The sequence below is a fragment of the Poromitra crassiceps genome (assembly GCF_964638095.1).
Source record: "Poromitra crassiceps genome assembly, chromosome: 10".
Taxonomy (NCBI): domain Eukaryota; kingdom Metazoa; phylum Chordata; class Actinopteri; order Beryciformes; family Melamphaidae; genus Poromitra; species Poromitra crassiceps.
The window spans coordinates 41,648,451-41,670,893 of NC_139631.1; the positions used below are offsets into that span (position 1 = coordinate 41,648,451).

At 48.1% G+C, this 22,443-nt stretch overlaps 1 protein-coding gene across 1 annotated transcript in view; it reads left to right on the top strand.

Annotated features, from left to right (window-relative positions):
* LOC310783913 (uncharacterized protein KIAA1671 homolog) overlaps window positions 1–21,409 on the top strand; it is a 55,591-nt gene extending 34,182 nt beyond the window's left edge. Inside the window, exons 2-8 of the mRNA XM_083644833.1 lie at window positions 8,281–8,396; window positions 12,031–12,196; window positions 16,807–16,969; window positions 19,004–19,128; window positions 19,297–19,442; window positions 19,592–19,675; window positions 19,787–21,409. Of these exons, the coding sequence (XP_083500959.1) occupies window positions 8,281–8,396; window positions 12,031–12,196; window positions 16,807–16,969; window positions 19,004–19,128; window positions 19,297–19,442; window positions 19,592–19,667 (792 nt within the window). The 3' untranslated portion in view covers window positions 19,668–19,675; window positions 19,787–21,409. The remainder of the gene's footprint in view (window positions 1–8,280; window positions 8,397–12,030; window positions 12,197–16,806; window positions 16,970–19,003; window positions 19,129–19,296; window positions 19,443–19,591; window positions 19,676–19,786) is intronic.
* Window positions 21,410–22,443: the final 1,034 nt, after the last annotated feature.

A 22,443-nucleotide genomic window follows, 5' to 3' on the forward strand; every position in this document is an offset into this window, starting at 1 on the left:
TTGAGTGATCCACAGACAGAGCTCTGCAGGTCTACATGTTGAGTGATCCACAGACAGAGGTCTGCAGGTCTACATGTTGACTGATCCACAGACAGAGGTCTGCAGGTCTCCATGTTGAGTGATCCACAGACAGAGGTCTACATGTTGAGTGATCCACAGACAGAGGTCTGCAGGTCTACATGTTGAGTGATCCACAGACAGAGGTCTGCAGGTCTCCATGTTGAGTGATCCACAGACAGAGGTCTGCAGGTCTACATGTTGAGTGATTCACAGACAGAGGTCTGCAGGTCTACATGTTGAGTGATCCACAGACAGAGGTCTGCAGGTCTACATGTTGAGTGATTCACAGACAGAGGTCTGCAGGTCTACATGTTGAGTGATCCACAGACAGAGGTCTGCAGGTCTACATGTTGAGTGATCCACAGACAGAGGTCTGCAGGTCTCCATGTTGAGTGATCCACAGACAGAGGTCTGCAGGTCTACATGTTGAGTGATCCACAGACAGAGGTCTACATGTTGAGTGATCCACAGACAGAGGTCTGCAGGTCTACATGTTGAGTGATCCACAGACAGAGGTCTGCAGGTCTCCATGTTGAGTGATCCACAGACAGAGGTCTGCAGGTCTACATGTTGAGTGATTCACAGACAGAGGTCTGCAGGTCTACATGTTGAGTGATCCACAGACAGAGGTCTGCAGGTCTACATGTTGAGTGATTCACAGACAGAGGTCTGCAGGTCTACATGTTGAGTGATCCACAGACAGAGGTCTGCAGGTCTCCATGTTGAGTGATCCACATACAGAGGTCTACATGTTGAGTGATCCACAGACAGAGGTCTGCAGGTCTACATGTTGAGTGATCCACAGACAGAGGTCTGCAGGTCTACATGTTGAGTGATCCACAGACAGAGGTCTGCAGGTCTACATGTTGAGTGATCCACAGACAGAGGTCTGCAGGTCTCCATGTTGAGTGATCCACAGACAGAGGTCTGCAGGTCTACATGTTGAGTGATCCACAGACAGAGGTCTGCAGGTCTACATGTTGGCCCCTGCGTGACGTGAGTGTGTTCCTGGAACATGTGTGGCAGTCAGAGCTTGGCCCGTTATCTCTCCTGGAAGAAGTTTCCGTGGCCTGGGTGTGCAGCCGCTTCCTCCCTCATGTGTCAGTCAGTCAGTGATCAGCCTTTCTCTCCTTCATCCTTCCATTCATCCGCTCATTGTTATGTCGTTTCCCCGGACGCACCCTTCCTGTCGTCGTCTAGGGGAGGCTGGCTAATGTTATTAAGGGAAAGATCTGCTCACGGCCGCTCTAAATCACCGTTACTGGACCTTGTTGGCTCACTGGGCCCCTTTCATCATCCACATGACAGTATCCACATGTGCACTGTTGAGAAGAGCTGACTGTTCAGCCATCCCACCATGTCTGCTGCTGTTTCACCTGGAAGCGTCTGCACAGCCACCATGTCTGCTGCTGTTTCACCTGGAAGCGTCTGCACAGCCACCATGTCTGCTGCTGTTTCACCTGGAAGCGTCTGCACAGCCACCATGTCTGCTGCTGTTTCACCTGGAAGCGTCTGCACAGCCACCATGTCTGCTGCTGTTTCACCTGGAAGCGTCTGCACAGCCATGTCTGCTGCTGTTTCACCTGGAAGTGTCTGCACAGCCATGTCTGCTGCTGTTTCACCTGGAAGCGTCTGCACAGCCACCATGTCTGCTGCTGTTTCACCTGGAAGCGTCTGCACAGCCACCATGTCTGCTGCTGTTTCACCTGGAAGCGTCTGCACAGCCACCATGTCTGCTGCTGTTTCACCTGGAAGCGTCTGCACAGCCATGCCAACTGCATCAAAAGGAGAACTAGAAGAGCCCAGGTGCTCCTCCATTGAAAATGTCCACGGCTGTTATTATACGAGCTAAATGCTTTGTACGAGCTTATGAAGGATTCAGTCAAATAAAGGCTTTTCAGCTTTTGCTTTGGGCAAAGTGATGTGAAGTCTTTATTGTTGCCTCTGTGTAAGGGCCCCTCTCGTCAACATGGTACAGCCCAGGCAGGGTTCCTCCTCTGTGTACTGTAAGGGCCCCTCTCCTCAACATGGTACAGCCCAGGCAGGGTTCCTCCTCTGTGTAAGGGCCCCTCTCCTCAACATGGTACAGCCCAGGCAGGGTTCCTCCTCTGTGTAAGGGCCCCTCTCCTCAACATGGTGCAGCCCAGGCAGGGTTCCTCCTCTGTGTAAGGGCCCCTCTCCTCAACATGGTGCAGCCCAGGCAGGGTTCCTCCTCTGTGTAAGGGCCCCTCTCCTCAACATGGTACAGCCCAGGCAGGGTTCCTCCTCTGTGTAAGGGCCCCTCTCCTCAACATGGTACAGCCCAGGCAGGGTTCCTCCTCTGTGTAAGGGCCCCTCTCCTCAACATGGTGCAGCCCAGGCAGGGTTCCTCCTCCAGGCCGATGCAGTGAGGGTGTGTTCTGGGTGTGTTGAAGTTGAGGGTGTGTTCTGGGTGTGTTGAAGTTGAGGGTGTGTTCCGGGTGTGTTGGAGTTGAGTAACACGCATGTAGGTGAGAGGAGTTCATATCAGCAGAGATGTACTGCCTGTGTATTCACTCCTTACATGCTTAGTCCTGTACATTTAGCCTCTAGGCCATAATCCACTTTGTTGTTATTAAAAGGCTCCACAAGACAGCTGTCTTTGGCAGGAAATAATTGCCTGCTGGTTTTAAGTGTCTGTACTTTCTATACCTAATTGATCTCCTGTTGAACTGTAGCTAGTTAAGGTTTCAACTGTTTTTTACCACGGCGCCTGGCCTCTAGCAGAGCCGTAGTCATAAGGAGGCATTGTAGGCTGTCGTTCACTCAGTCCTGGACACTTACTGGGGAGGGGAACTCTTACGGAGATGTCCGCCTGTGAGTTGGTACATCACAGAGACACCAAATTTGGCCCAATGACAGACATGTAACCATTACTAGCTCCAGAAATATTTCCCCAATCGGTTTGATGGGGGCGCTATAGTTAAAGGTTAACATTTCTGACTTTTAACTTCCACATCGTCAGTCCAATTTTCACGAAACCTTTTTCCACATGTTTGTTCAGCTGACCTTGCTCTACAAATTTGTCTCAAGGACCCTGAAGGTCCGCCTGATTTTTTTTTTTTTTTTGGAAATTCTTGTTTTGGAAAGATTATTTCTTACATTTATGAGAGGGCGTGTCCTGTCCTGTCAGCTCAATTGTCATAACTCCATGACCGATTATCCAATCGTCACGGAATTTTGTGAAGATCTTCAGATATCATCAATGACCATGTCTGCGTAGATGTTTTACGATTGAACACTACTCAGTACTCGCATTGGTGAATCGAGTCTGATTCAAGACCAAGACCGAGGGGGGTTGAGACCAAGTCGAGACCAAGACCACAAAACTAGGAGATATCATAGCAATGTGTTATCCAAGGCTAACAAGCACATTGAGCAAATGAAGAAGGCTAAGGTGAAGAAAAAAAGACTGAGCGAGAGCAGGAACTTGGTTGGGTAGTTTCCATCTCACCAATGAGCTAAACCTTTCCCTCAGCACCAAGTGTATCACCTGTGAAAACTCTTACTTTCACAGAAGATATTAGTATACAGCAGTACCCGAAACATCCGATGACCCCAGGGTACATCACTGATGATACGTCCCAGTTGCATCCATGTGATGTTTTTTCTCTATAGTATTATAAAACAATCATATTATGTCATGTTAATTCATATGAGACTGAGTCATATTCACTCCAGAGACCGAGGCGAGAGCAAGACCATCAGCAGCCTGTTGCACCAGCTGAACGTAAGTTCTGTCTTAAGTTAGGGTGTAAAGTCCACACTAACTGCTACGTTCAAACTAGTTAGTTTGACACTAAAGTTGTGTCTTTGTTGAGTTGCACCACGGAGACGTAAGATACATCTTAACTAGTAGTCCTTAAACCTCACACTAGCCAAAATAGTGTCGCAGAAAATGACGTGTACAGTATCTGTGACCAATCAGTGAAAAGCACGGTGGAAACAGTGTTTATTTACCGTTGTTTAAGTAAGTGGAGTGAAAACAGGACATGTTGCCCCCCGCAAATTACTATATTTCATCAACACTAACCAAATGAGAACGTTATTGAGTAACGTTCGTTTAGGTTCATGTCATGATACTGTTAACATTTATCTGTGAGCTCTTCATCAGTATTGTAGGCTAATTTACCACCATCCTGCCTCACTAAATTGTTGCGGTTATTTTAATTTGTATGCAGTGCTGCAGCTTGTGGGAAACAAAATCGTGAGTCATAAATATCAAAGGGTGTAATCATTTATCACGGAGAACACGTTACCGACGCAAAACAACGATGCGCCACGGTGCCAATGCAATTCGTGCCAACTGCTATTTTACGGAGGACTTTACACCTAGTAAGATGTAGGTGTAAATTTTAAGTTCTAACTTATGCCTACGTTGTAACTATTTCACTTGGTGCAACCCAAATATTTTTAGTAGTGCGTAAACTCGGACTTAGTGAGACTTTACGTTCAAACTAGCTTACGTTCCAACTTACGCACAGCTGGTGCAACCCACTGCAGAAATGGATCTGGAGACCGCTCTTGGGGTACTACAGCCCTGGTCACGGCAGGTTCACCATGTTGCTTCATGTGTAGTGGTCTGGGCAGGGCTTGGCTCAGCAGGACTCAGCAGTGTGGCCCTGTGGTGTGGCTTTAAAAAGCCTCGAGTGGAGGATGTAGTTGAGGACAAGTGCTTTCTCAGATGTAGGAAGTGGTGTGGTTGGTGTTGAATGCCATTCTCCATGTGTTCCCTCTGTTCTGCTGTATTCTCTGTTTTTCCCCGTCAGCAAAGACATAGCTGATGAACGACATCCTGCACTGTTGTTTTCTCTCTCTCTCTCTCTCTCTCTCTCTCTCTTTATTCGCTCCTTCTCTCTCATACTCTCTCGCTCGCTCTCGGCCTCCAACATCCTCTCGTATCTCACGGCCTCCATCAGTGGTGCTGCTCTGATAAGCTCTCGCGGTCTTAGGAAGCTGCACAGGTGTATCGCATTTTCTCCGTCGCCTCGAGCCCCTCGAGCAGCATGTGAGGACGGGAGGGCTTTCCGCCGTGTTGTTTAGTGTATATAGGCCAGGCAGTGGCTGTGGGGTTATGGTGCGCGTGCGCGCGCCTCTCTGGAGCAGCGTGTGGTTTTAGGACACTGTGCCCCCTGTAGCAGCCTCATTAAAAGGAGCACGGCTCAGTAGACAGACAGCACCCATCTCTGTCTCTGTGAACTCATCCCGTTACCTTTCATCATCCGTCTCACCCACTGCTGGCCACTCAACCTCCACACACAACGCAGCACTGCTGGCCACTCAACCTCCATCACACAACGCAGCGCTATCAGCAGCACTGCTGGCCACTCAACCTCCACACACAACGCAGCACTATCAGCAGCACTGCTGGCCACTCAACCTCCACACACAACACAGCACTATCAGCAGCACTGCTGGTCACTCAACCTCCACACACAACACAGCACTATCAGCAGCACTGCTGTCCACTCAACCTCCACACACAACACAGCACTATCAGCAGCACTGCTGGTCACTCAACCTCCACACACAACGCAGCACTATCAGCAGCACTGCTGTCCACTCAACCTCCACACAACGCAGCACTATCAGCAGCACTGCTGGCCACTCAACCTCCACACACAACGCAGCACTATCAGCAGCACTGCTGGCCACTCAACCTCCACACACAACCCAGCGCTATCAGCAGCACTGCTGGCCACTCAACCTCCACACACAACCCAGCGCTATCAGCAGCACTGCTGGCCACTCAACCTCCACACAACGCAGTGCTATCAGCAGCACTGCTGGCCACTCAACCTCCACACACAACGCAGTGCTATCAGCAGCACTGCTGGCCACTCAACCTCCACACAACGCAGTGCTATCAGCAGCACTGCTGGCCACTCAACCTCCACACACAACGCAGCGCTATCAGCAGCACTGCTGGCCACTCAACCTCCACACAACGCAGTGCTATCAGCAGCACTGCTGGCCACTCAACCTCCACACAACGCAGTGCTATCAGCAGCACTGCTGTCCACTCAACCTCCACACACAACACAGTGCTATCAGCAGCACTGCTGGCCACTCAACCTCCACACTATTAACTGGGACATGGATAGTCTCTAGTCACCTCGGCTCTACAGCTGCTGTTACTTACCTCCACTTACCTTGTGGTGTGTGTGTGTGTGTGTTTCTCTGTGTGTACGTGTGTGCACACTGTATCTGCCTGCCTTCTCCCCAGCTCATCTCGCATACTAGATACTACTGGACCAAGGAAAAGAGGTCGGCGGCCATGTTTGGAAAGTAGTGCCGGCTGCCTCTTTTCCTTCCAAAAAGACGGATTATGTGCATTTTGGATTACTATTTCATCATGTGGTGGTGACTCAGTACCCAAAGCACAACATGTATTTTGGTGCCGTGAGATGTGTGTTTTTCGCAGATTTGTAACAGCTGTACCATTAGCCTCCATTCTATGGTGATAATTACTAACTTCACGACTGTAGCTCACTGTAAACTGAGCGGACAGTGCCGGTAAGGCATATGGCGTATCTTGGTTATGTGGGGGGGATGTGGCAAATGAGCTAAACTTCCAAAAAAGTGGATTATCCCTTTAAGGACAGAAAGTTTTGTGCTACTTGCTGTAGCTTGTAAGTTAAGGACAGTAAGATGTGTTAGTAGTTGTGTTGAAGAATAGTCTTGACAATTTGAGGCAACAGTGTGGCTGTCGTCACACCGTGTTCTTTTTTTCTGATCTTTCCCCAATTTTCTCCCCAATTATAGTTGGCCATTTTCCCCCCTGCTGCCCCGGTCGCTGCTCCCCCCCTCTGCCGACCTAGGGAGAGCCGTAGACTAGCACCATGCTTCCTCCGACACATGCGCAGTTGCCAGCCGCTTCTTTTCACCTGACACCGGGGAGCTTCACCGGCAGGACGTACCACGTGCGAGGATCACGCTATTCCCACCAGTTCCCTTCCACCCCGACCAGGCGCCCCGACCGGCCAGAGGAGGCACTAGCGCAGCGCCCAGGACCCACACCCCTAATCTGGCTTCCCACCCGCAGACACAGCCAATCGTGCCTGTATGGGCGCCCGACCAAGCCGGAGGTAACACGGAGATGCGAACCTGCAACCCTCGTGTTGGTAGGCAGGGAATCTACCGCTACACTAACCCGACGGGTCACAGTGTGTCCTAACGTGTGTCTCTGTCCACACTGAATCTGTTATCCGGTGTGACATATTCACCCTCTAGTGTTCCAATCTCGCACCAATGGGGGAAAAAAGGTATTGCAGCGATTAAACAGCCTATACAGTGGATTTAACATGACGAGGTGCCCGACCCTGAGCAATGCCTTGCAGTGGTTAGGTGGAGCTGTGGAGAAAATAGTTGACATGTCGTTTGTGAAGGGCCACCACACTCTCCGTTTGGCAGGACCTGATTGATTTTGTGCCGATATACTGTATCTATTAGCCTTCCTCGTCCACTGACTGTATGAGTGAACGTGGATCAGATGTGTGCGTAACAGCGCATGATGTTATGCCATGTAAACAAACTACGTAACAATCAGCTGTGCGCTCGAGTCCAGCCTGGAGACGTAACCACCGCTATTAATATTTTGTGTGGTTAGACGTAGCGGAGCCTGGTGGAGATGTGCACTCTGAGTGACCTTAGATGTAGCGGAGCCTGGTGGAGATCAGCACTCTACTGAGTGACCTTAGACGTAGCGGAGCCTGGTGGAGATGTGCACTCTACTGAGTGACCTTAGACGTAGCGGAGCCTGGTGGAGATCTGCACTCTACTGAGTGACCTTAGACGTAGTGAACCCTGGTGGAGATCTGCACTCTACTGAGTGACCTTTCTAGTTGGTCTTTTTGATGTCTCAGTCTAGTCTGTTACATCTCTCTTTGGGGTGGGCTGGGTTTGGCGACGTCACTGATCAAGTTACGTCACACATCAAGAGCTCAGCCAATAGAAAGGGAGGAACATTGGGAGTCTACAGCTGGCCTTTTTGCCTTTTTGGTTTGCATGGAACTGCATGGATATGTGAGAAGAGATGAGGAATGACTCAGATTTACAGTAAATGTCAGGACTTTGACCTGGATTCCTCAAGAACACAGCTAATTTCCAATATATATTGATTTTCAGCAGGAAAAAGTGTTGAGTATCTCTTTAATAATTTCTCCCCTTCTCTCCCCCCCCTCTTCCCTCTCTCTCTCTCAGGTGCAGCAGACGCAGAGTGTGAGCGGTGAGGAGGAGGGGAAGGACTCTGACACAGCTGTCCATGAGACAGACAGTCAGTACGGGACGTGGGAGACAGGCCTGCGCACTGACGATAGGTAACCACACAGTCTGTTTCCACTGTCCAGAGACGGCGTTTCTTTTTCAGGACTTGTTCTGTCAGTGTTTACTTTTGTAGGCTTCTGGGTAGTGCAGCAGTAGATTCCCTGCCTACTAACACGAGGGTCGCGGGTTCGAGGCCCCGTGTTACCTCCCGGCTTGGTCGGGCGTCCATACAGGCACAATTGGCCGTGTCTGTCTGTGGGTGGGAAGCCGGATTAAGGGTATGTGTCCTGGTCGCTGATCTAGTGCCTCTTCTGGTCGGTCGTGGGGTGCATGTTCGGGGAAGGAGGGAACTGATGGGAATAGCGTGATCCTTCTAGGCGCTACGTTCTCCCGGGGAAACTCCTCGGTGTCAGATGAAAAGAAGTGACTGGCAACTGCACATGTATCAGTGGAAGCATGTGCTAGACTACAACTGTCCCCAGATCAGCAGAGGGGGTGGAGCAAAGACCTAGTAGCAGGGAATTGGACAAGTATAATTTGGGAGGAAATCCAGGGGGGAAAAATAAAAAAATCTATAAAAATAAAGTATATTGTTTTCTTGCCTTTTGCTGCGTTTTTGTTGTTGATCAAATCCCCCAATCTTACTTCATAAATGGTTGCAGTGAAACCACTACCAGGGGCACCGTTATTTAAGCAGTACCAGAGGACTGTCTTTCTCCTGGGATCTATTCTCCTCGGTGTATAATGTCCTTCTAAATCCTGCTGATTCATCCCTCCGTCCACGTGGGCTGATGGGCGAATCCAACACCTCTGATCGATAAATAGCTGCAGCAACAACAACCCATGTGCTCCATCAGGTCTTCTCCTGAAGCAGCTCTGACCTTTGGGGCAAAGTCACAGTCTATCACGTGTTACGACCCAGCCTAGGGGTCACCAGGCGCAACATGAAAAATGTACCCCCTCCTTCCCAGCTCCCCAACAATCAGCCAACACAGAGTTAAAGCCCCCCCCAAAAAAAAGGTGATTCATTGTCACACTTTGGGGAAAAGACGTCAGGATGGGCACACAGGCCAAAACAATAAACATAAGAAATAAAATAATCAATAATCTTATCTCTTCAAAAATAAACCAAGTACAGGAATCTTACCTGCCTACAATCAGAACAACCAGGAGAAAAGGATGTAAAACAAAAAGAGGACCCCACCCCTACACTCCCAGGGCTTTAGAGTCAACAGTATAGGACGAATCAGCCTGACATCACTTGCCACCCAGAAATGCGGAACCCCGCGGCAGTTATTAGTATGAGTTGTGCCAAACAAACGTTAATATCTCAAAAACCATACATCACATCGCTTATATTTTGACATTCTGAGTGAGAGCAGAATTAGCTCAAGAGTCAATATATGCATGTCGTGTTAAAGTTGTGTGAACTGTTTCGCAGTTTTTAAAATGTAAACAGAGTCAAGCGGCTAGAGCAGACACTCACGCCTCGCGCCACTTGGGCTCCCATGGGGTTCCATTGCCGTTGCCACCCAGTGACACGGTTTGTTTACCAAAATGCTGCTCGGCTGTATCCCTCGTATATAAAGTCCATTTCAAAAGCAAATGAGCACCAAGCTCAGATCTACAGTGAAGCAAGTTAACCCATCACTAAGGACAGAGCTGATGTTGGCCGGTTGGAGGCTGGCAAGAAGGAAGACGACGACAGCCGGTTCTCAGCAAGCTTTATAGTCCAGGTGCCGAGTCCCCAGCCAATCACCAGCCAGCATACACCTAGGCCCCCCAACCAATCAAACGCACCCCACAAGCAATCAGCATCCACCCAAGCTGGAACACATCCGTCTCTCATCAGCAGTCATCTACTCAACCTACAGGAGGAAAGACAATGCAGATGATCACAGTACACATAGGCCTATATGACCCCAGGGTCATAACACATAGGCCTATATGACCCCAGGGTCATAACCAGTGTTGGGCAAGTTACTTTCAAAATGTAATATACTACATATTACTAGTTACTTTCATTTGAAAGTAATAAGTTACTTTACAATATTACTTTCTGTGTAGAGTAACTTATTACTTGTTACACTACTTTTGCATTACTTTTACCAAAACAACAGCAGCAGCAGAATGACATCGCCGCCCCGGAACCATCCCGAAAAATTATTCCAACCGCCTTGAAATCAGTGTAAACAATCCAAAATTCTAAATGTTATTCTGTTCCTTTGTTATTGTCATCTATAGGGGTTATTTGCATAAAAAACACACAGTTTGATTATGAAATAATTGTATCTTTTTTAAATATGTGCTTTGATTTGATCAAATGTAACTCAATTTGTAACTTCAGTTACTTGACAAAGTAACTGGTATAATATTACTGAAATCCTATAAGTAATAAGTTATATTACTGAGTTACTGCTCAAAGTAATATATTACATGTAATATGTTACTTTTGTAATGAGTTACCCCCAACACTGGTCATAACACATAGGCCTATATGACCCCAGGGTCATAACACACGTCTTCTCCTGAAGGAAGCAGCTCTGACCTTTGGGCAAAGTCACAGGACTGCATCAGATGCAGCCTCGCTGGAAGGTTGCCACTGTAAGCTGCTTTCAGTCTGTCATTGATAGTGTTTTTATCATGTGTCATACATCATATTTACCCACGTGTCTACACGTCTCTGTGTAAGTAAGGAATAGATACATAGATCACAAGCTTCTTAGTGAAGCTACAGACAGCTGAGTGCGCCCAGCTAACAGAGGTGTTGTCTGCGGGCAGCCTGTCATGTACCCAAGTGTTCTCCATCTTCTATTATGGATCAAGCCCAACTGCCTAAACAGGAGTGATTGAATAGAGAGCCAAAGTGGAACGTCACTTCCTGCTTCAGCACTGTACCAGAGATTTTCATGCGCCATTTATTTTCCCATAGTCATTTCGTAAAATGCTTATAAAAATAGTTTTACTTGTTCAAACCAAACGGTTCAGATATATTTAGAAACAGGAGAAACCGCGTGACATTTCACTCAGACCAAAACGTTAAAAAAAATGCGGGTTTAATGTTTTTTAAAGTTTTGGTCCCAGTGAAATGTTCTATGGCCTCTCCCGATTCTAAATATAGCTGAACCGTTTGGTTTGACCAAGTAAAACTATTTTTATAAGCATTTTACGAAATGTCTATGGGAAAATAAATTGCGCAAAAAAATCTCTGGTACAGTGCTGAAGCAGGAAGTGACGTTCACTTTGCCTCTCTATAAGAACAGCTCTCTGCTCCACACCAGCAGTTACATCATACCCAGCCTCCCCCACTGCAGTCTGTTACTGACCTCCTGTGGCCAGAACATAGCACAACATAAACCAAACGTTGATAAGAGTGGATACTTTGTTTAAAATTCACAGAATAGAGTAAAGTGTGGATTTGTGCTGCTATAACATGGTCTGTGGTACTGTCTTATGGAACCGTTATTTTGACATGAACATCCCAGCCTGTAAACGTTGTGTTGTTGTTGAACACTGAAAACGGTTTGTCTCTAATGACCTCATCCAGCTCCTCGCCTCACACAGCGAAGGCTGGCAGGAAACGAGGATATGACTCACTCTATTTGATTGGCTGTGAATGTAGTAAGGCGCTGTTGTTACGCCAGTGTTTCCTAGCAACGTCTTTTTGTTTTGTTTTTCCTCTTTTAGTCTGACTCCAGCCACACCCACCTCGGACGGCAACCTCACCCCGTCGCCAAGGAAAGCCACTCCCCCGCGCACACTGGGCGAGCATGCCTCGCCCGTCGACCCCGACGCCCCGGACGGCCTCTCCCCCTCCTCCCCACCAGAGAGCCAGCCCCTCCCTTTCCCTGATGTAAGTCTCACCTGAGATACCACAGTTCAATTGTTTTGATCTCGTATGGCCTCGTGCTGCCATGCCTGTCCTTACCTGCTTCTGATCATGTCAGGAATGTCCGTTTTTGCATCTCGGAGGCTGACCGACTGAGGGAATCTCTTCAAATTTGCCTCAAACATCTACTTGGCCTCAAGGCTGAACTGATTGAGATGTTGGAGGTTAAAGGTCAAGTCACTGTGACCTCATGTCCATCGCATTCCCATGAACGCAATATCTCAACGTGGGAACTACTGTATCTCTGAACTATCTTTAACCAAATCACATACATTTAGGCTATTCTATGTGATCTCCTTGTGATAACTAATGTGATATTTTTTTCACTTCCATTCACTGAGCCTCCCCTGAAACTGCTTGGAGCCCCCCTGAAGAGGCCCCGCCTCCCACTTTGAAAACCCCTCTTTTAGACCCAACAATTTAAACAATTATATATACGATTATACTGTGAGGTCACGTCGCATTTGAAACAATTTCCCAACAAGAGCATGGCACTTTGGCGATGGCAGTAAGTAGTAAGTAAGAGCATGTAGTAATAGTAATGCACAGTTACAACAGTAGTAACGGTAGCTACTGTAATAAAAAACAGGACTAATATCTTTGGCTGCTCGGAGTCTTCTCTGAACTTCCCTACAGCTGTGCAACAGTCTTTGACACGAGGGACAACTGTTGCCAAGAAACTAATCCTGAAGGAATGGAAGTCCCCCTCCTCACCCTCTTTTAAACTGTGGTTGACGGATATGACATCTGTTATACGGATGGAGAGACTTGGGTTCCTGAGGACCGACTCACTTAAGAAATTCTCTGCCTTCTGGGACCCGTTTCTAACGTACCTCGTTGAGGTTGGGGGCGACGGGTGATTCGCCAGACTGGTTCCCCATGGACCCCCTGTGTGGGATCCTGGGCACAATACCTCTAAGCATATAAGCACCTTACAAGCCTGGTAGCTCAACGTCACACTGAATGTTGATCATGTGTTTTTGTTTGTTTGTTTGTTTTTTCTCTCTCTTGTTTTCCTCAGGCTCAGCCTGTTTGTCTTGTTCGTATGTTGTTCATAAAAATTTTAATTAAAATATATAAAAAAACAAAAAAAAACTGGACTAATAAGACTGTAATAGTAGGAGTGGATCTTTCACACACAGATCGCGCAATATTGCAGTTCAGAAGGCCCGCAAAGCCAGCAGCCTCGCCACAGAAATTGCTTTCACACAGAGCCAAGCAGCACCGCCACATTCCCATCCTGGGGTGTGCTTTCAGGTGATATCCACCCCTCCTGGATTGAATGGCGAGCGGAGGCATTTCAACCCAGCTCCTCTAGTAGCCCAAATGAATATTTTCATAGGTTAGTGTAGCCTAGGCTACTGTATGATGAACAAATTCATTCAACAACCAAACATCGCCGATGTACGCCAGCCAACGTGCTGCGGTCGTTAGGATCAAAGTGATAAAACACAAAAGTGTTGTCCACATGCAGCATGGTAACAAGGCTTTCAATATTCATCTGATCGACTTTATGGATCACAGATGCACCATCATGTAGCCCAGGGATACTCAACTTGCTTTGCCCGGGGGCCACTTTCGTGAAATGATTAGAAGGCCAGGGGCCAGTTAATAAACAAACAATATACATTTTTCTGTAGTGGATTGTAGGTTTTTGGGGTGTCAGCCGGAGTTTAGTCTGACAATGTTGTGCACACCAGATAGTTAGGTTAAGTTAGTTAGGTTAAGTACATACATAAGTGCCTGGGTAGCGAGCAGACGTCAGTATTTGACAATTTAGCAGCTAAATTATAGATTATTGAAAGATATTCCATATTCCAGACTGAAATGCTATAACAGAAGTGGAGTATTGGCCAGAATGACATGAACATTTGGACACTTATTCAGCGGGTATCTTGCATGTTGCGTTCAGGTGCACTGTAAACATTTTTTTTTTTTTTTTGCAATTCCATCGCGGGCCACACATCGCGGGCCGCAAGTTGAGTATCACTGATGTAGCCTATTAGGTTACAAGGCTAATTCTTATCTGTTGGTTCCAGTTTTTTGTAAAGCAAATTATTCCCATGAAGTAGCCTAATTAACGTCCGTTCTGAAAGACGACGCCCGCATATCAAACAGCTGCAGTCTGCATAACATTCGTCGGGGGAATAGTATAGGCTATAAATGCAAATGACTACTTAACGTTAGTAGTTTTTGTAGGGAATGCACAAGTGGCTAGCTAGACAGATTGCAGTTCTGGAGCTTGTTTCCAGAGCAGGGAATATCCTCAGACCAACTCGCCACAGACAGCTATAGTCCTCTGAAGCTTATTATTATATCCGTTAATTTTACCTACTAATGTCAACATCGTTTGAGCAATAAAGCCTAACCTACTTACAGGCACAGAGCATTCCTCCTGGTGCCCCTGCAGTCATGATTGTATAGGCTACTTTTTTTACTTTCACTTATGCCTTTCTTGCTGAATGAGGTGGTTTCCCCTGTATTTCTTTTATGAATGAACTGACCATTCGCACCGTTCCGTGTTGCCGCTCCTACGCTTTCAGGTGGAGGCGGGTTGCAGGGTAACCCGGCGCTGTGACTAGGTCCACTGGTGGAACGAAAGGAGTAAAAAATTATCCACCAACCCGCTGTCACAACTTTCACATCGGAGGCGCGGATCACATTTTCCCTGCATTTTACGGCTTTCAAGGCCGGTGTGAAAGCGGCTAGCATCTGCTTCCAGAGCTCCTGCAGCAAATAAGCAACACAAAGACTCTGGGAAGAAGTCAAGTCAGTAAGATGCATGAATGGGACATGAATATGAAACAGATATGGCTCAGTGTGTCTTGGAAAAGACTTCCCTTTAACGGGAAGAAACCCCCCCGGCAGTCTAAGACTATAGCAGCATAACTAGTGGCTGGTAAGCCAGCCTTAACTATAAGCTTTATCAAAGAGGAAAGTTTGAAGTCTACTCTTATGTGGAGAGGCTGTCTGCCTCCCGGACCGAGACTGGAAGATGGTTCCAAAGAGGAGGAGCCTGATAGATGCTTGAAACTCTGCCTCCCATTCTCCTCTGAAAGACAGTAATGGCCCGTTCCTTTATCACAAACAAACTGGGATGTAGCAGTTGAATGACGTCACGTCCGTTTTGTTAGCGTTCCATTTGCAGGAAACTGGGAGCTGGGAAGTTCACTGTTGAACTGCGTCACAACCGTTTAAACGAGTCAGCTCTTGGTCAGATGTCCACACAGATAGAAGTTATGCAGTGCTGTGTGTACATCTGATTTAATGAGACACAAACAAGACACAAGTGCTAATAAACAGCATTTACTACGATTATAACAACTGTTGTTGCGCGGAGCAGCCATCTTGGATTTTTGAGGTCGGGGCTGCGGAGGCTCCTACGAGTTTGGAATGGGAAATACCAGCTCTGGTGACGTCACCGGCCCAGCTCATGGCCTTTGAACCGTCAGATTACCAGTTCCCAGTTATAAAGGAATGCCCCATAATTAAGTTAAGTTATCCTTTATTTATCCTCATGGGGAAATTCGCCCCCTGCATTTGACCCATCCTCTACTAGGAATCTTCCTAGAACTAGGAGCAGTGGGCACCCGCAGTGCAGCGCCCGGGGACCAACTCAAGTTCTTTTGCCAGTGCCTTGGTCAGGGGCACTGACAGGAGTCTTAACCCTAACATACCTGTACATGATTGATTGATTGATTTTCTTTATTTAAGTGTCATGCTACGAATGAAGCCCAGCCCACATGCGCTTACAGGACACTTTTACTGTTCATCATTTAAACAAACAATGATCAAAACATAAAACCAACAGAAAACACCCAAAATACATACAGTAAAGTTGTACAGCATGAAAACCACCACCTGAACCTACTTAAAGAGCTGTGCTTGCCTTCTATTCCAGGCCCTAGAGAAGGCCAGGCCCTGTACATGTCTTTGATGGTGGGAGAGGAAACCGGAGCACCCGGAGAAAACCCACACGGACACGGGGAGAACATGCAAACTCCACACAGAAAGGACCTGGGAGGGACCGGGGTTCGAACCCGGGACCTTCTTGCTGTGAGGCAACAGTGCTAACCACTGAGCCACCTAATGTCTAATGTCCCCAGCCCTCCACCCCCCCCAAAGCCCCCCCACTAGGGAGCATGGAACGCCAATACCACGATAAAAAGCCGTAAAAATAAGAGCACAAAGTAAATGATATTAATCCAGATGGGAAGGCAGGAAGTGACTGAATCAGAATCAGAATCAGATATAATTTATTCACCATTATGTTGTGTAACATATAGGAACTTGTTTTGGCATTAAAGTGCTTAAACTTTAATAAGGACAGAAAGGTGCCGATTTTGGAGCGAGGGAGCCAGAGAGCTGACATCCATTTCAAATCAACTAAATGGTTAATCAGGTTCTCTCCACCGTGCCAAGTGTTGACTTGTGTGTATATGTCAGGTGCTTCTGTTCTGTGTCAGCTGCTGTGTCTCTCACACTGTGTCTCTGCTGACTTGTGTGTATATGTCAGGTGCTTCTGTTCTGTGTCAGCTGCCATGTATCTCACACTGTGTCTCTGGATGCTGCAGGTCCAGACCTCTCTGCTGGACACCAGTGCTCTGCGCTCCAGAGCCCAGCTGGGGAAGAAACGAGCCCCGCGCTCACGGCCCTCCAGAGCCGCCCGCCAGACTCTGCTTCCAGAGGGAGAGCGAGAAACCACGGAGGACGACTGGCGCTACCGAGACTCCACAGGTCCGTTTATTTGGAGTTACTGGCATCTCCAGTCCAAACATGACCCATATGAAACCTTGAAGGAAATCTTGAAAATAAAACCGTATGAGGAGAAAAAGCGAGTGCCGATACGGTGAATTCCACCTTCAGTATATCTCAAAACAGATGCATGTGAGAATTAAGCCACTTCCAAACATGAAGTCTGGACCATTGTCGGTTAGTGCAGCCAGGTTAGTGCAGCCAGTTTAGTGCAGGCAGGTTAGTGCAGGTTTGTGCAGGCAGGTTAGTGCAGCCAGGTTAGTGCAGGCAGGTTAGTGCAGGTTAGTGCAGGTTAGTGCAGGCAGGTTAGTGCAGGCAGGTTAGTGCAGGTTAGTGCAGGCAGGTTAGTGCAGGCAGGTTAGTGCAGGCAGGTTAGTGCAGGCAGGTTAGTGCAGGTTAGTGCAGGCAGGTTAGTGCAGGCAGGTTAGTGCAGCCAGGTTAGTGCAGGCAGGTTAGTGCAGGTTAGTGCAGGCAGGTTAGTGCAGGCAGGTTAGTGCAGGCAGGTTAGTGCAGGTTAGTGCAGGCAGGTTAGTGCAGGCAGGTTAGTGCAGGTTAGTGCAGGTTAGTGCAGGCAGGTTAGTGCAGGCAGGTTAGTGCAGCCAGGTTAGTGCAGGCAGGTTAGTGCAGGTTAGTGCAGGCAGGTTAGTGCAGGCAGGTTAGTGCAGGTTAGTGCAGGCAGGTTAGTGCAGCCAGGTTAGTGCAGGCAGGTTAGTGCAGGTTAGTGCAGGCAGGTTAGTGCAGCCAGGTTAGTGCAGGCAGGTTAGTGCAGGTTAGTGCAGGCAGGTTAGTGCAGGCAGGTTAGTGCAGGTTAGTGCAGGTTAGTGCAGGCAGGTTAGTGCAGCCAGGTTAGTGCAGGCATGTTAGTGCAGGTTAGTGCAGGCAGGTTAGTGCAGGCAGGTTAGTGCAGGTTAGTGCAGGCAGGTTAGTGCAGGCAGGTTAGTGCAGCCAGGTTAGTGCAGGCAGGTTAGTGCAGGTTAGTGCAGGCAGGTTAGTGCAGGCAGGTTATTTACCAGTTTTACCCTTCTAGACATGATGGATCTTGGGAAATGGTCCGTTTTTTCTGCCGATGGCGAGTAGAGTGGGGGGGGGAGGGGAGGAGTGAGTAGAGTGGGCAGGGGAGCGCGTGGGGGAAGGGGAGGAGTGAGTAGAGTGGGCGGGGGGAGTGCGTGGGGGAAGGGGAGGAGTGAGTAGAGTGGGCGGGGGAGTGCGTGGGGGAAGGGGAGGAGTGAGTAGAGTGGGCGGGGGGAGTGCGTGGGGGAAGGGGAGGAGTGAGTAGAGTGGGCGGGGGAGTGCGTGGGGGAAGGGGAGGAGTGAGTAGAGTGGGTGGGGGAGTGTGCGGGGGAAGGGGAGGAGTGAGTAGAGTGGGCGGGGGAAGGGGAGGAGTGAGTAGAGTGGGCGGTGGGAGTGTGCGGGGGAAGGGGAGGAGTGGGGTGCGGTGCGGAGCGGAGGAGAGACCAATGCCCAAAACGCGCACACAGGTCTCCATTAACACTGCATCCACAACACGAGATCTCTGCCAAACACTTTTCTCCACTACTCCTTAACGCACATGTCTCACTGCGAAGTTCCCGATGCATTCCGACGCATTCAGGCGATAACGTGGGGTGGCAATGTGCCAAAAAAAGCCGTCTTGTACAGTATGTGGGTGTAGAACAGTCGTCTCTTGTACAGTACTAGCTAAGGCATCTGGCGCGCTCCATTCCTGCAGCTCACCGAGCTGGCCCTGCAGCTTGCATACGCAGCTCGGCCTCACTCGCCCTGCAGCTCACCCGCTGTGCCAGCTCACTTGCTCTTATGACATCACTGATGATGTCACAATGCCTAGGACATCATCAGTGATGTCACAATGCACAATTGCTCAAGTGACATCCCTGATGACTTTTGATGATTTTGAAACAGAGAAAATTGCTGTTTTTTGTTTTCTTTTATTCTTTATTTTTTGCATTTCAGAAGTGCTGCATATCAGCCGTTGTATAAGAATAAAATCCACTTTTATCTGTGTTCTCGCTGTGACAGAGGAGAAGGCTGAGAGCAAGCAGGAGGACTCTGACTCTGAGGAGCAGGCCAGAGGAGTGGACCCCCGCGCGTCCCAGCCACAGAGGGTCCCGCTCTTCCCTGGGATGGACCCTTCAGCTCTAAAGGTGAGCCAGCAGCTTTGGACCTGTAGAGATCAGATGTGGGAAAATGGATCCACTGAAAACATGCTTATTTATTGTGCATCCCATTGAAAGAGGAATACAGTTCTGAATAGAATTCAGTTTCTTGAATCTGGATTTTAGTCCAACTTGTTTCATGGTTCTGGTTCTCAGGCCCAGCTCAAGAAGAGGGGTGACTCCGACAATCACACTGATGGACCTGCGCCCTCTTCTTCCCAGCAGCTGTCTCGCTCTCCCAAGTCTCCTTTCCTGCCACGGGCCGCGCGTGTACTGCCCCCTGCTGGCGGGAAAGAAAATGGGTAAGAGACACCAATTGGAGAGAGAAGATATTTTCTCTCCGACTTACGTCGCCTCGCGTTCGGCTGCTCGCTCCTGCCCGTAACCTTCCGCTTAGCAGTGCTGCTGTGTGTCTCCTCTGTTCTCAGCTGTGTGTCTCCTCTGTTCTCAGTGAGGAGGACTCGCCCCAGTGGTTAAGAGAGCTGAAGTCCAAGAAGCGCTTGAGTCAATATGACAATGATAGCTAAATAAGAAGGTGAGCTAGTTTTCTCTTACCAATGTCTGTTTACATTAAAAAAAAAAAAAAATCTTCGTTTGCAGCTTTGACACCTGCGTTGATGCTTTCCTTTTTCATCCCCTCCTCAAGGTTGCCTTAAAACAGACGAATCTGTATGAAATTGAAGCCTTAACCTTTGACCCGGAGAAGATGAGGGGGGAATCTACCGCTGCTGATGTATTTTCAATTTGTTTTTTCTTCGTCGTCTTCCCGTCTGGGTCACATACATGTGCATGGTGCCTTTTTTCTGAGAGTCTCGGTCTTACGGGAAAACAAAACGACAACAACAACAAGCAAGGAGAACAATGCTCTGCTGCGCTGGCTGCACCATCTCACTGCTTGATCCTCTGGAAGCTCTTCTGTGCCGGGAGGGACTTCATACAGACACTTGACTCTGATAGAGACCAGGAGTAGCAGACTTCATACAGACACTTGACTCTGATAGAGACCAGGAGTAGCAGACTTCAAACAGACACTTGACTCTGATAGAGACCAGGAGAAGCAGCAGACTTCATACAGACACTTGACTCTGATAGAGACCAGGAGAAGCAGACTTCAAACAGACACTTGACTCTGATAGAGACCAGGAGAAGAAGCAGACTTCAAACAGACACGTGACTCTGATAGAGACCAGGAGAAGCAGACTTCATACAGACACTTGACTCTGATAGAGACCAGGAGAAGAAGCAGACTTCATACAGACACTTGACTCTGATAGAGACCAGGAGTAGCAGACTTCTTACAGACACTTGACTCTGATAGAGACCAGGAGTAGCAGACTTCTTACAGACACTTGACTCTGATAGAGACCAGGAGTAGCAGACTTCATACAGACACTTGACTCTGATAGAGACCAGGAGAAGCAGACTTCATACAGACACTTGACTCTGATAGAGACCAGGAGTAGCAGACTTCATACAGACACTTGACTCTGATAGAGACCACGAGAAGCAGACTTCATACAGACACTTGACTCTGATAGAGACCAGGAGAAGCAGACTTCAAACAGACACTTGACTCTGATAGAGACCAGGAGAAGCAGACTTCATACAGACACTTGACTCTGATAGAGACCAGGAGAAGCAGACTTCAAACAGACACGTGACTCTGATAGAGACCAGGAGAAGCAGACTTCATACAGACACTTGACTCTGATAGAGACCAGGAGAAGAAGCAGACTTCAAACAGACACTTGACTCTGATAGAGACCAGGAGTAGCAGACTTCAAACAGACACGTGACTCTGATAGAGACCAGGAGAAGCAGACTTCATACAGACACTTGACTCTGATAGAGACCAGGAGTAGCAGACTTCAAACAGACACGTGACTCTGATAGAGACCAGGAGAAGCAGACTTCATACAGACACTTGACTCTGATAGAGACCAGGAGAAGAAGCAGACTTCAAACAGACACTTGACTCTGATAGAGACCAGGAGAAGAAGCAGACTTCAAACAGACACTTGCCTCTGGTAGACACCAGGAGAAGAAGCAGACTTCAAACAGACACTTGACTCTGATAGAGACCAGGAGAAGCAGACTTCAGACACTTGACTCTGATAGAGACCAGGAGAAGCAGACTTCAAACAGACACTTGACTCTGATAGAGACCAGGAGAAGCAGACTTCAAACAGACACTTGACTCTGATAGAGACCAGGAGAAGCAGACTTCTTACAGACACTTGACTCTGATAGAGACCAGGAGTAGCAGACTTCAAACAGACACTTGACTCTGATAGAGACCAGGAGAAGCAGACTTCAAACAGACACTTGACTCTGATAGAGACCAGGAGAAGCAGACTTCTTACAGACACTTGACTCTGATAGAGACCAGGAGAAGCAGACTTCAAACAGACACTTGACTCTGATAGAGACCAGGAGAAGCAGACTTCAAACAGACACTTGACTCTGATAGAGACCAGGAGAAGCAGACTTGAAACAGACACGTGACTCTGATAGAGACCAGGAGAAGAAGCAGACTTCAAACAGACACTTGACTCTGATGGAGACCAGGAGAAGCAGACTTCAAACAGACACGTGACTCTGATAGAGACCAGGAGAAGCAGACTTCAAACAGACACTTGACTCTGATAGAGACCAGGAGAAGCAGACTTCAAACAGACACTTGACTCTGATAGAGACCAGGAGAAGCAGACTTCAAACAGACACTTGACTCTGATAGAGACCAGGAGAAGCAGACTTCAAACAGACACGTGACTGATAGAGACCAGGAGAAGCAGACTTCAAACAGACACTTGACTCTGATAGAGACCAGGAGAAGAAGCAGACTTCAAACAGACACTTGACTCTGATAGAGACCAGGAGAAGCAGACTTCAAACAGACACTTGACTCTGATAGAGACCAGGAGAAGCAGACTTCAAACAGACACTTGACTCTGATAGAGACCAGGAGAAGCAGACTTCAAACAGACACTTGACTCTGATAGAGACCAGGAGTAGCAGACTTCAAACAGACACGTGACTCTGATAGAGACCAGGAGAAGAAGCAGACTTCAAACCGACACTTGACTCTGATAGAGACCAGGAGAAGCAGACAAAGGAGAAATTATTTCCTGCCAGGCCGTGTTTCAGGAAGTGGTTAACTTGTGGAACCACAACGCCTCTTAACCTGCAAGTGCTTCAGCATCCACTGGAGGGCAGCAGAGTCCTCTCCACCAGATATTTGTATTTAGTTTCTGTATTTTACGAGACGACGTTCGTTGAAGTGGGCGTGTCCATGCGCTGGCT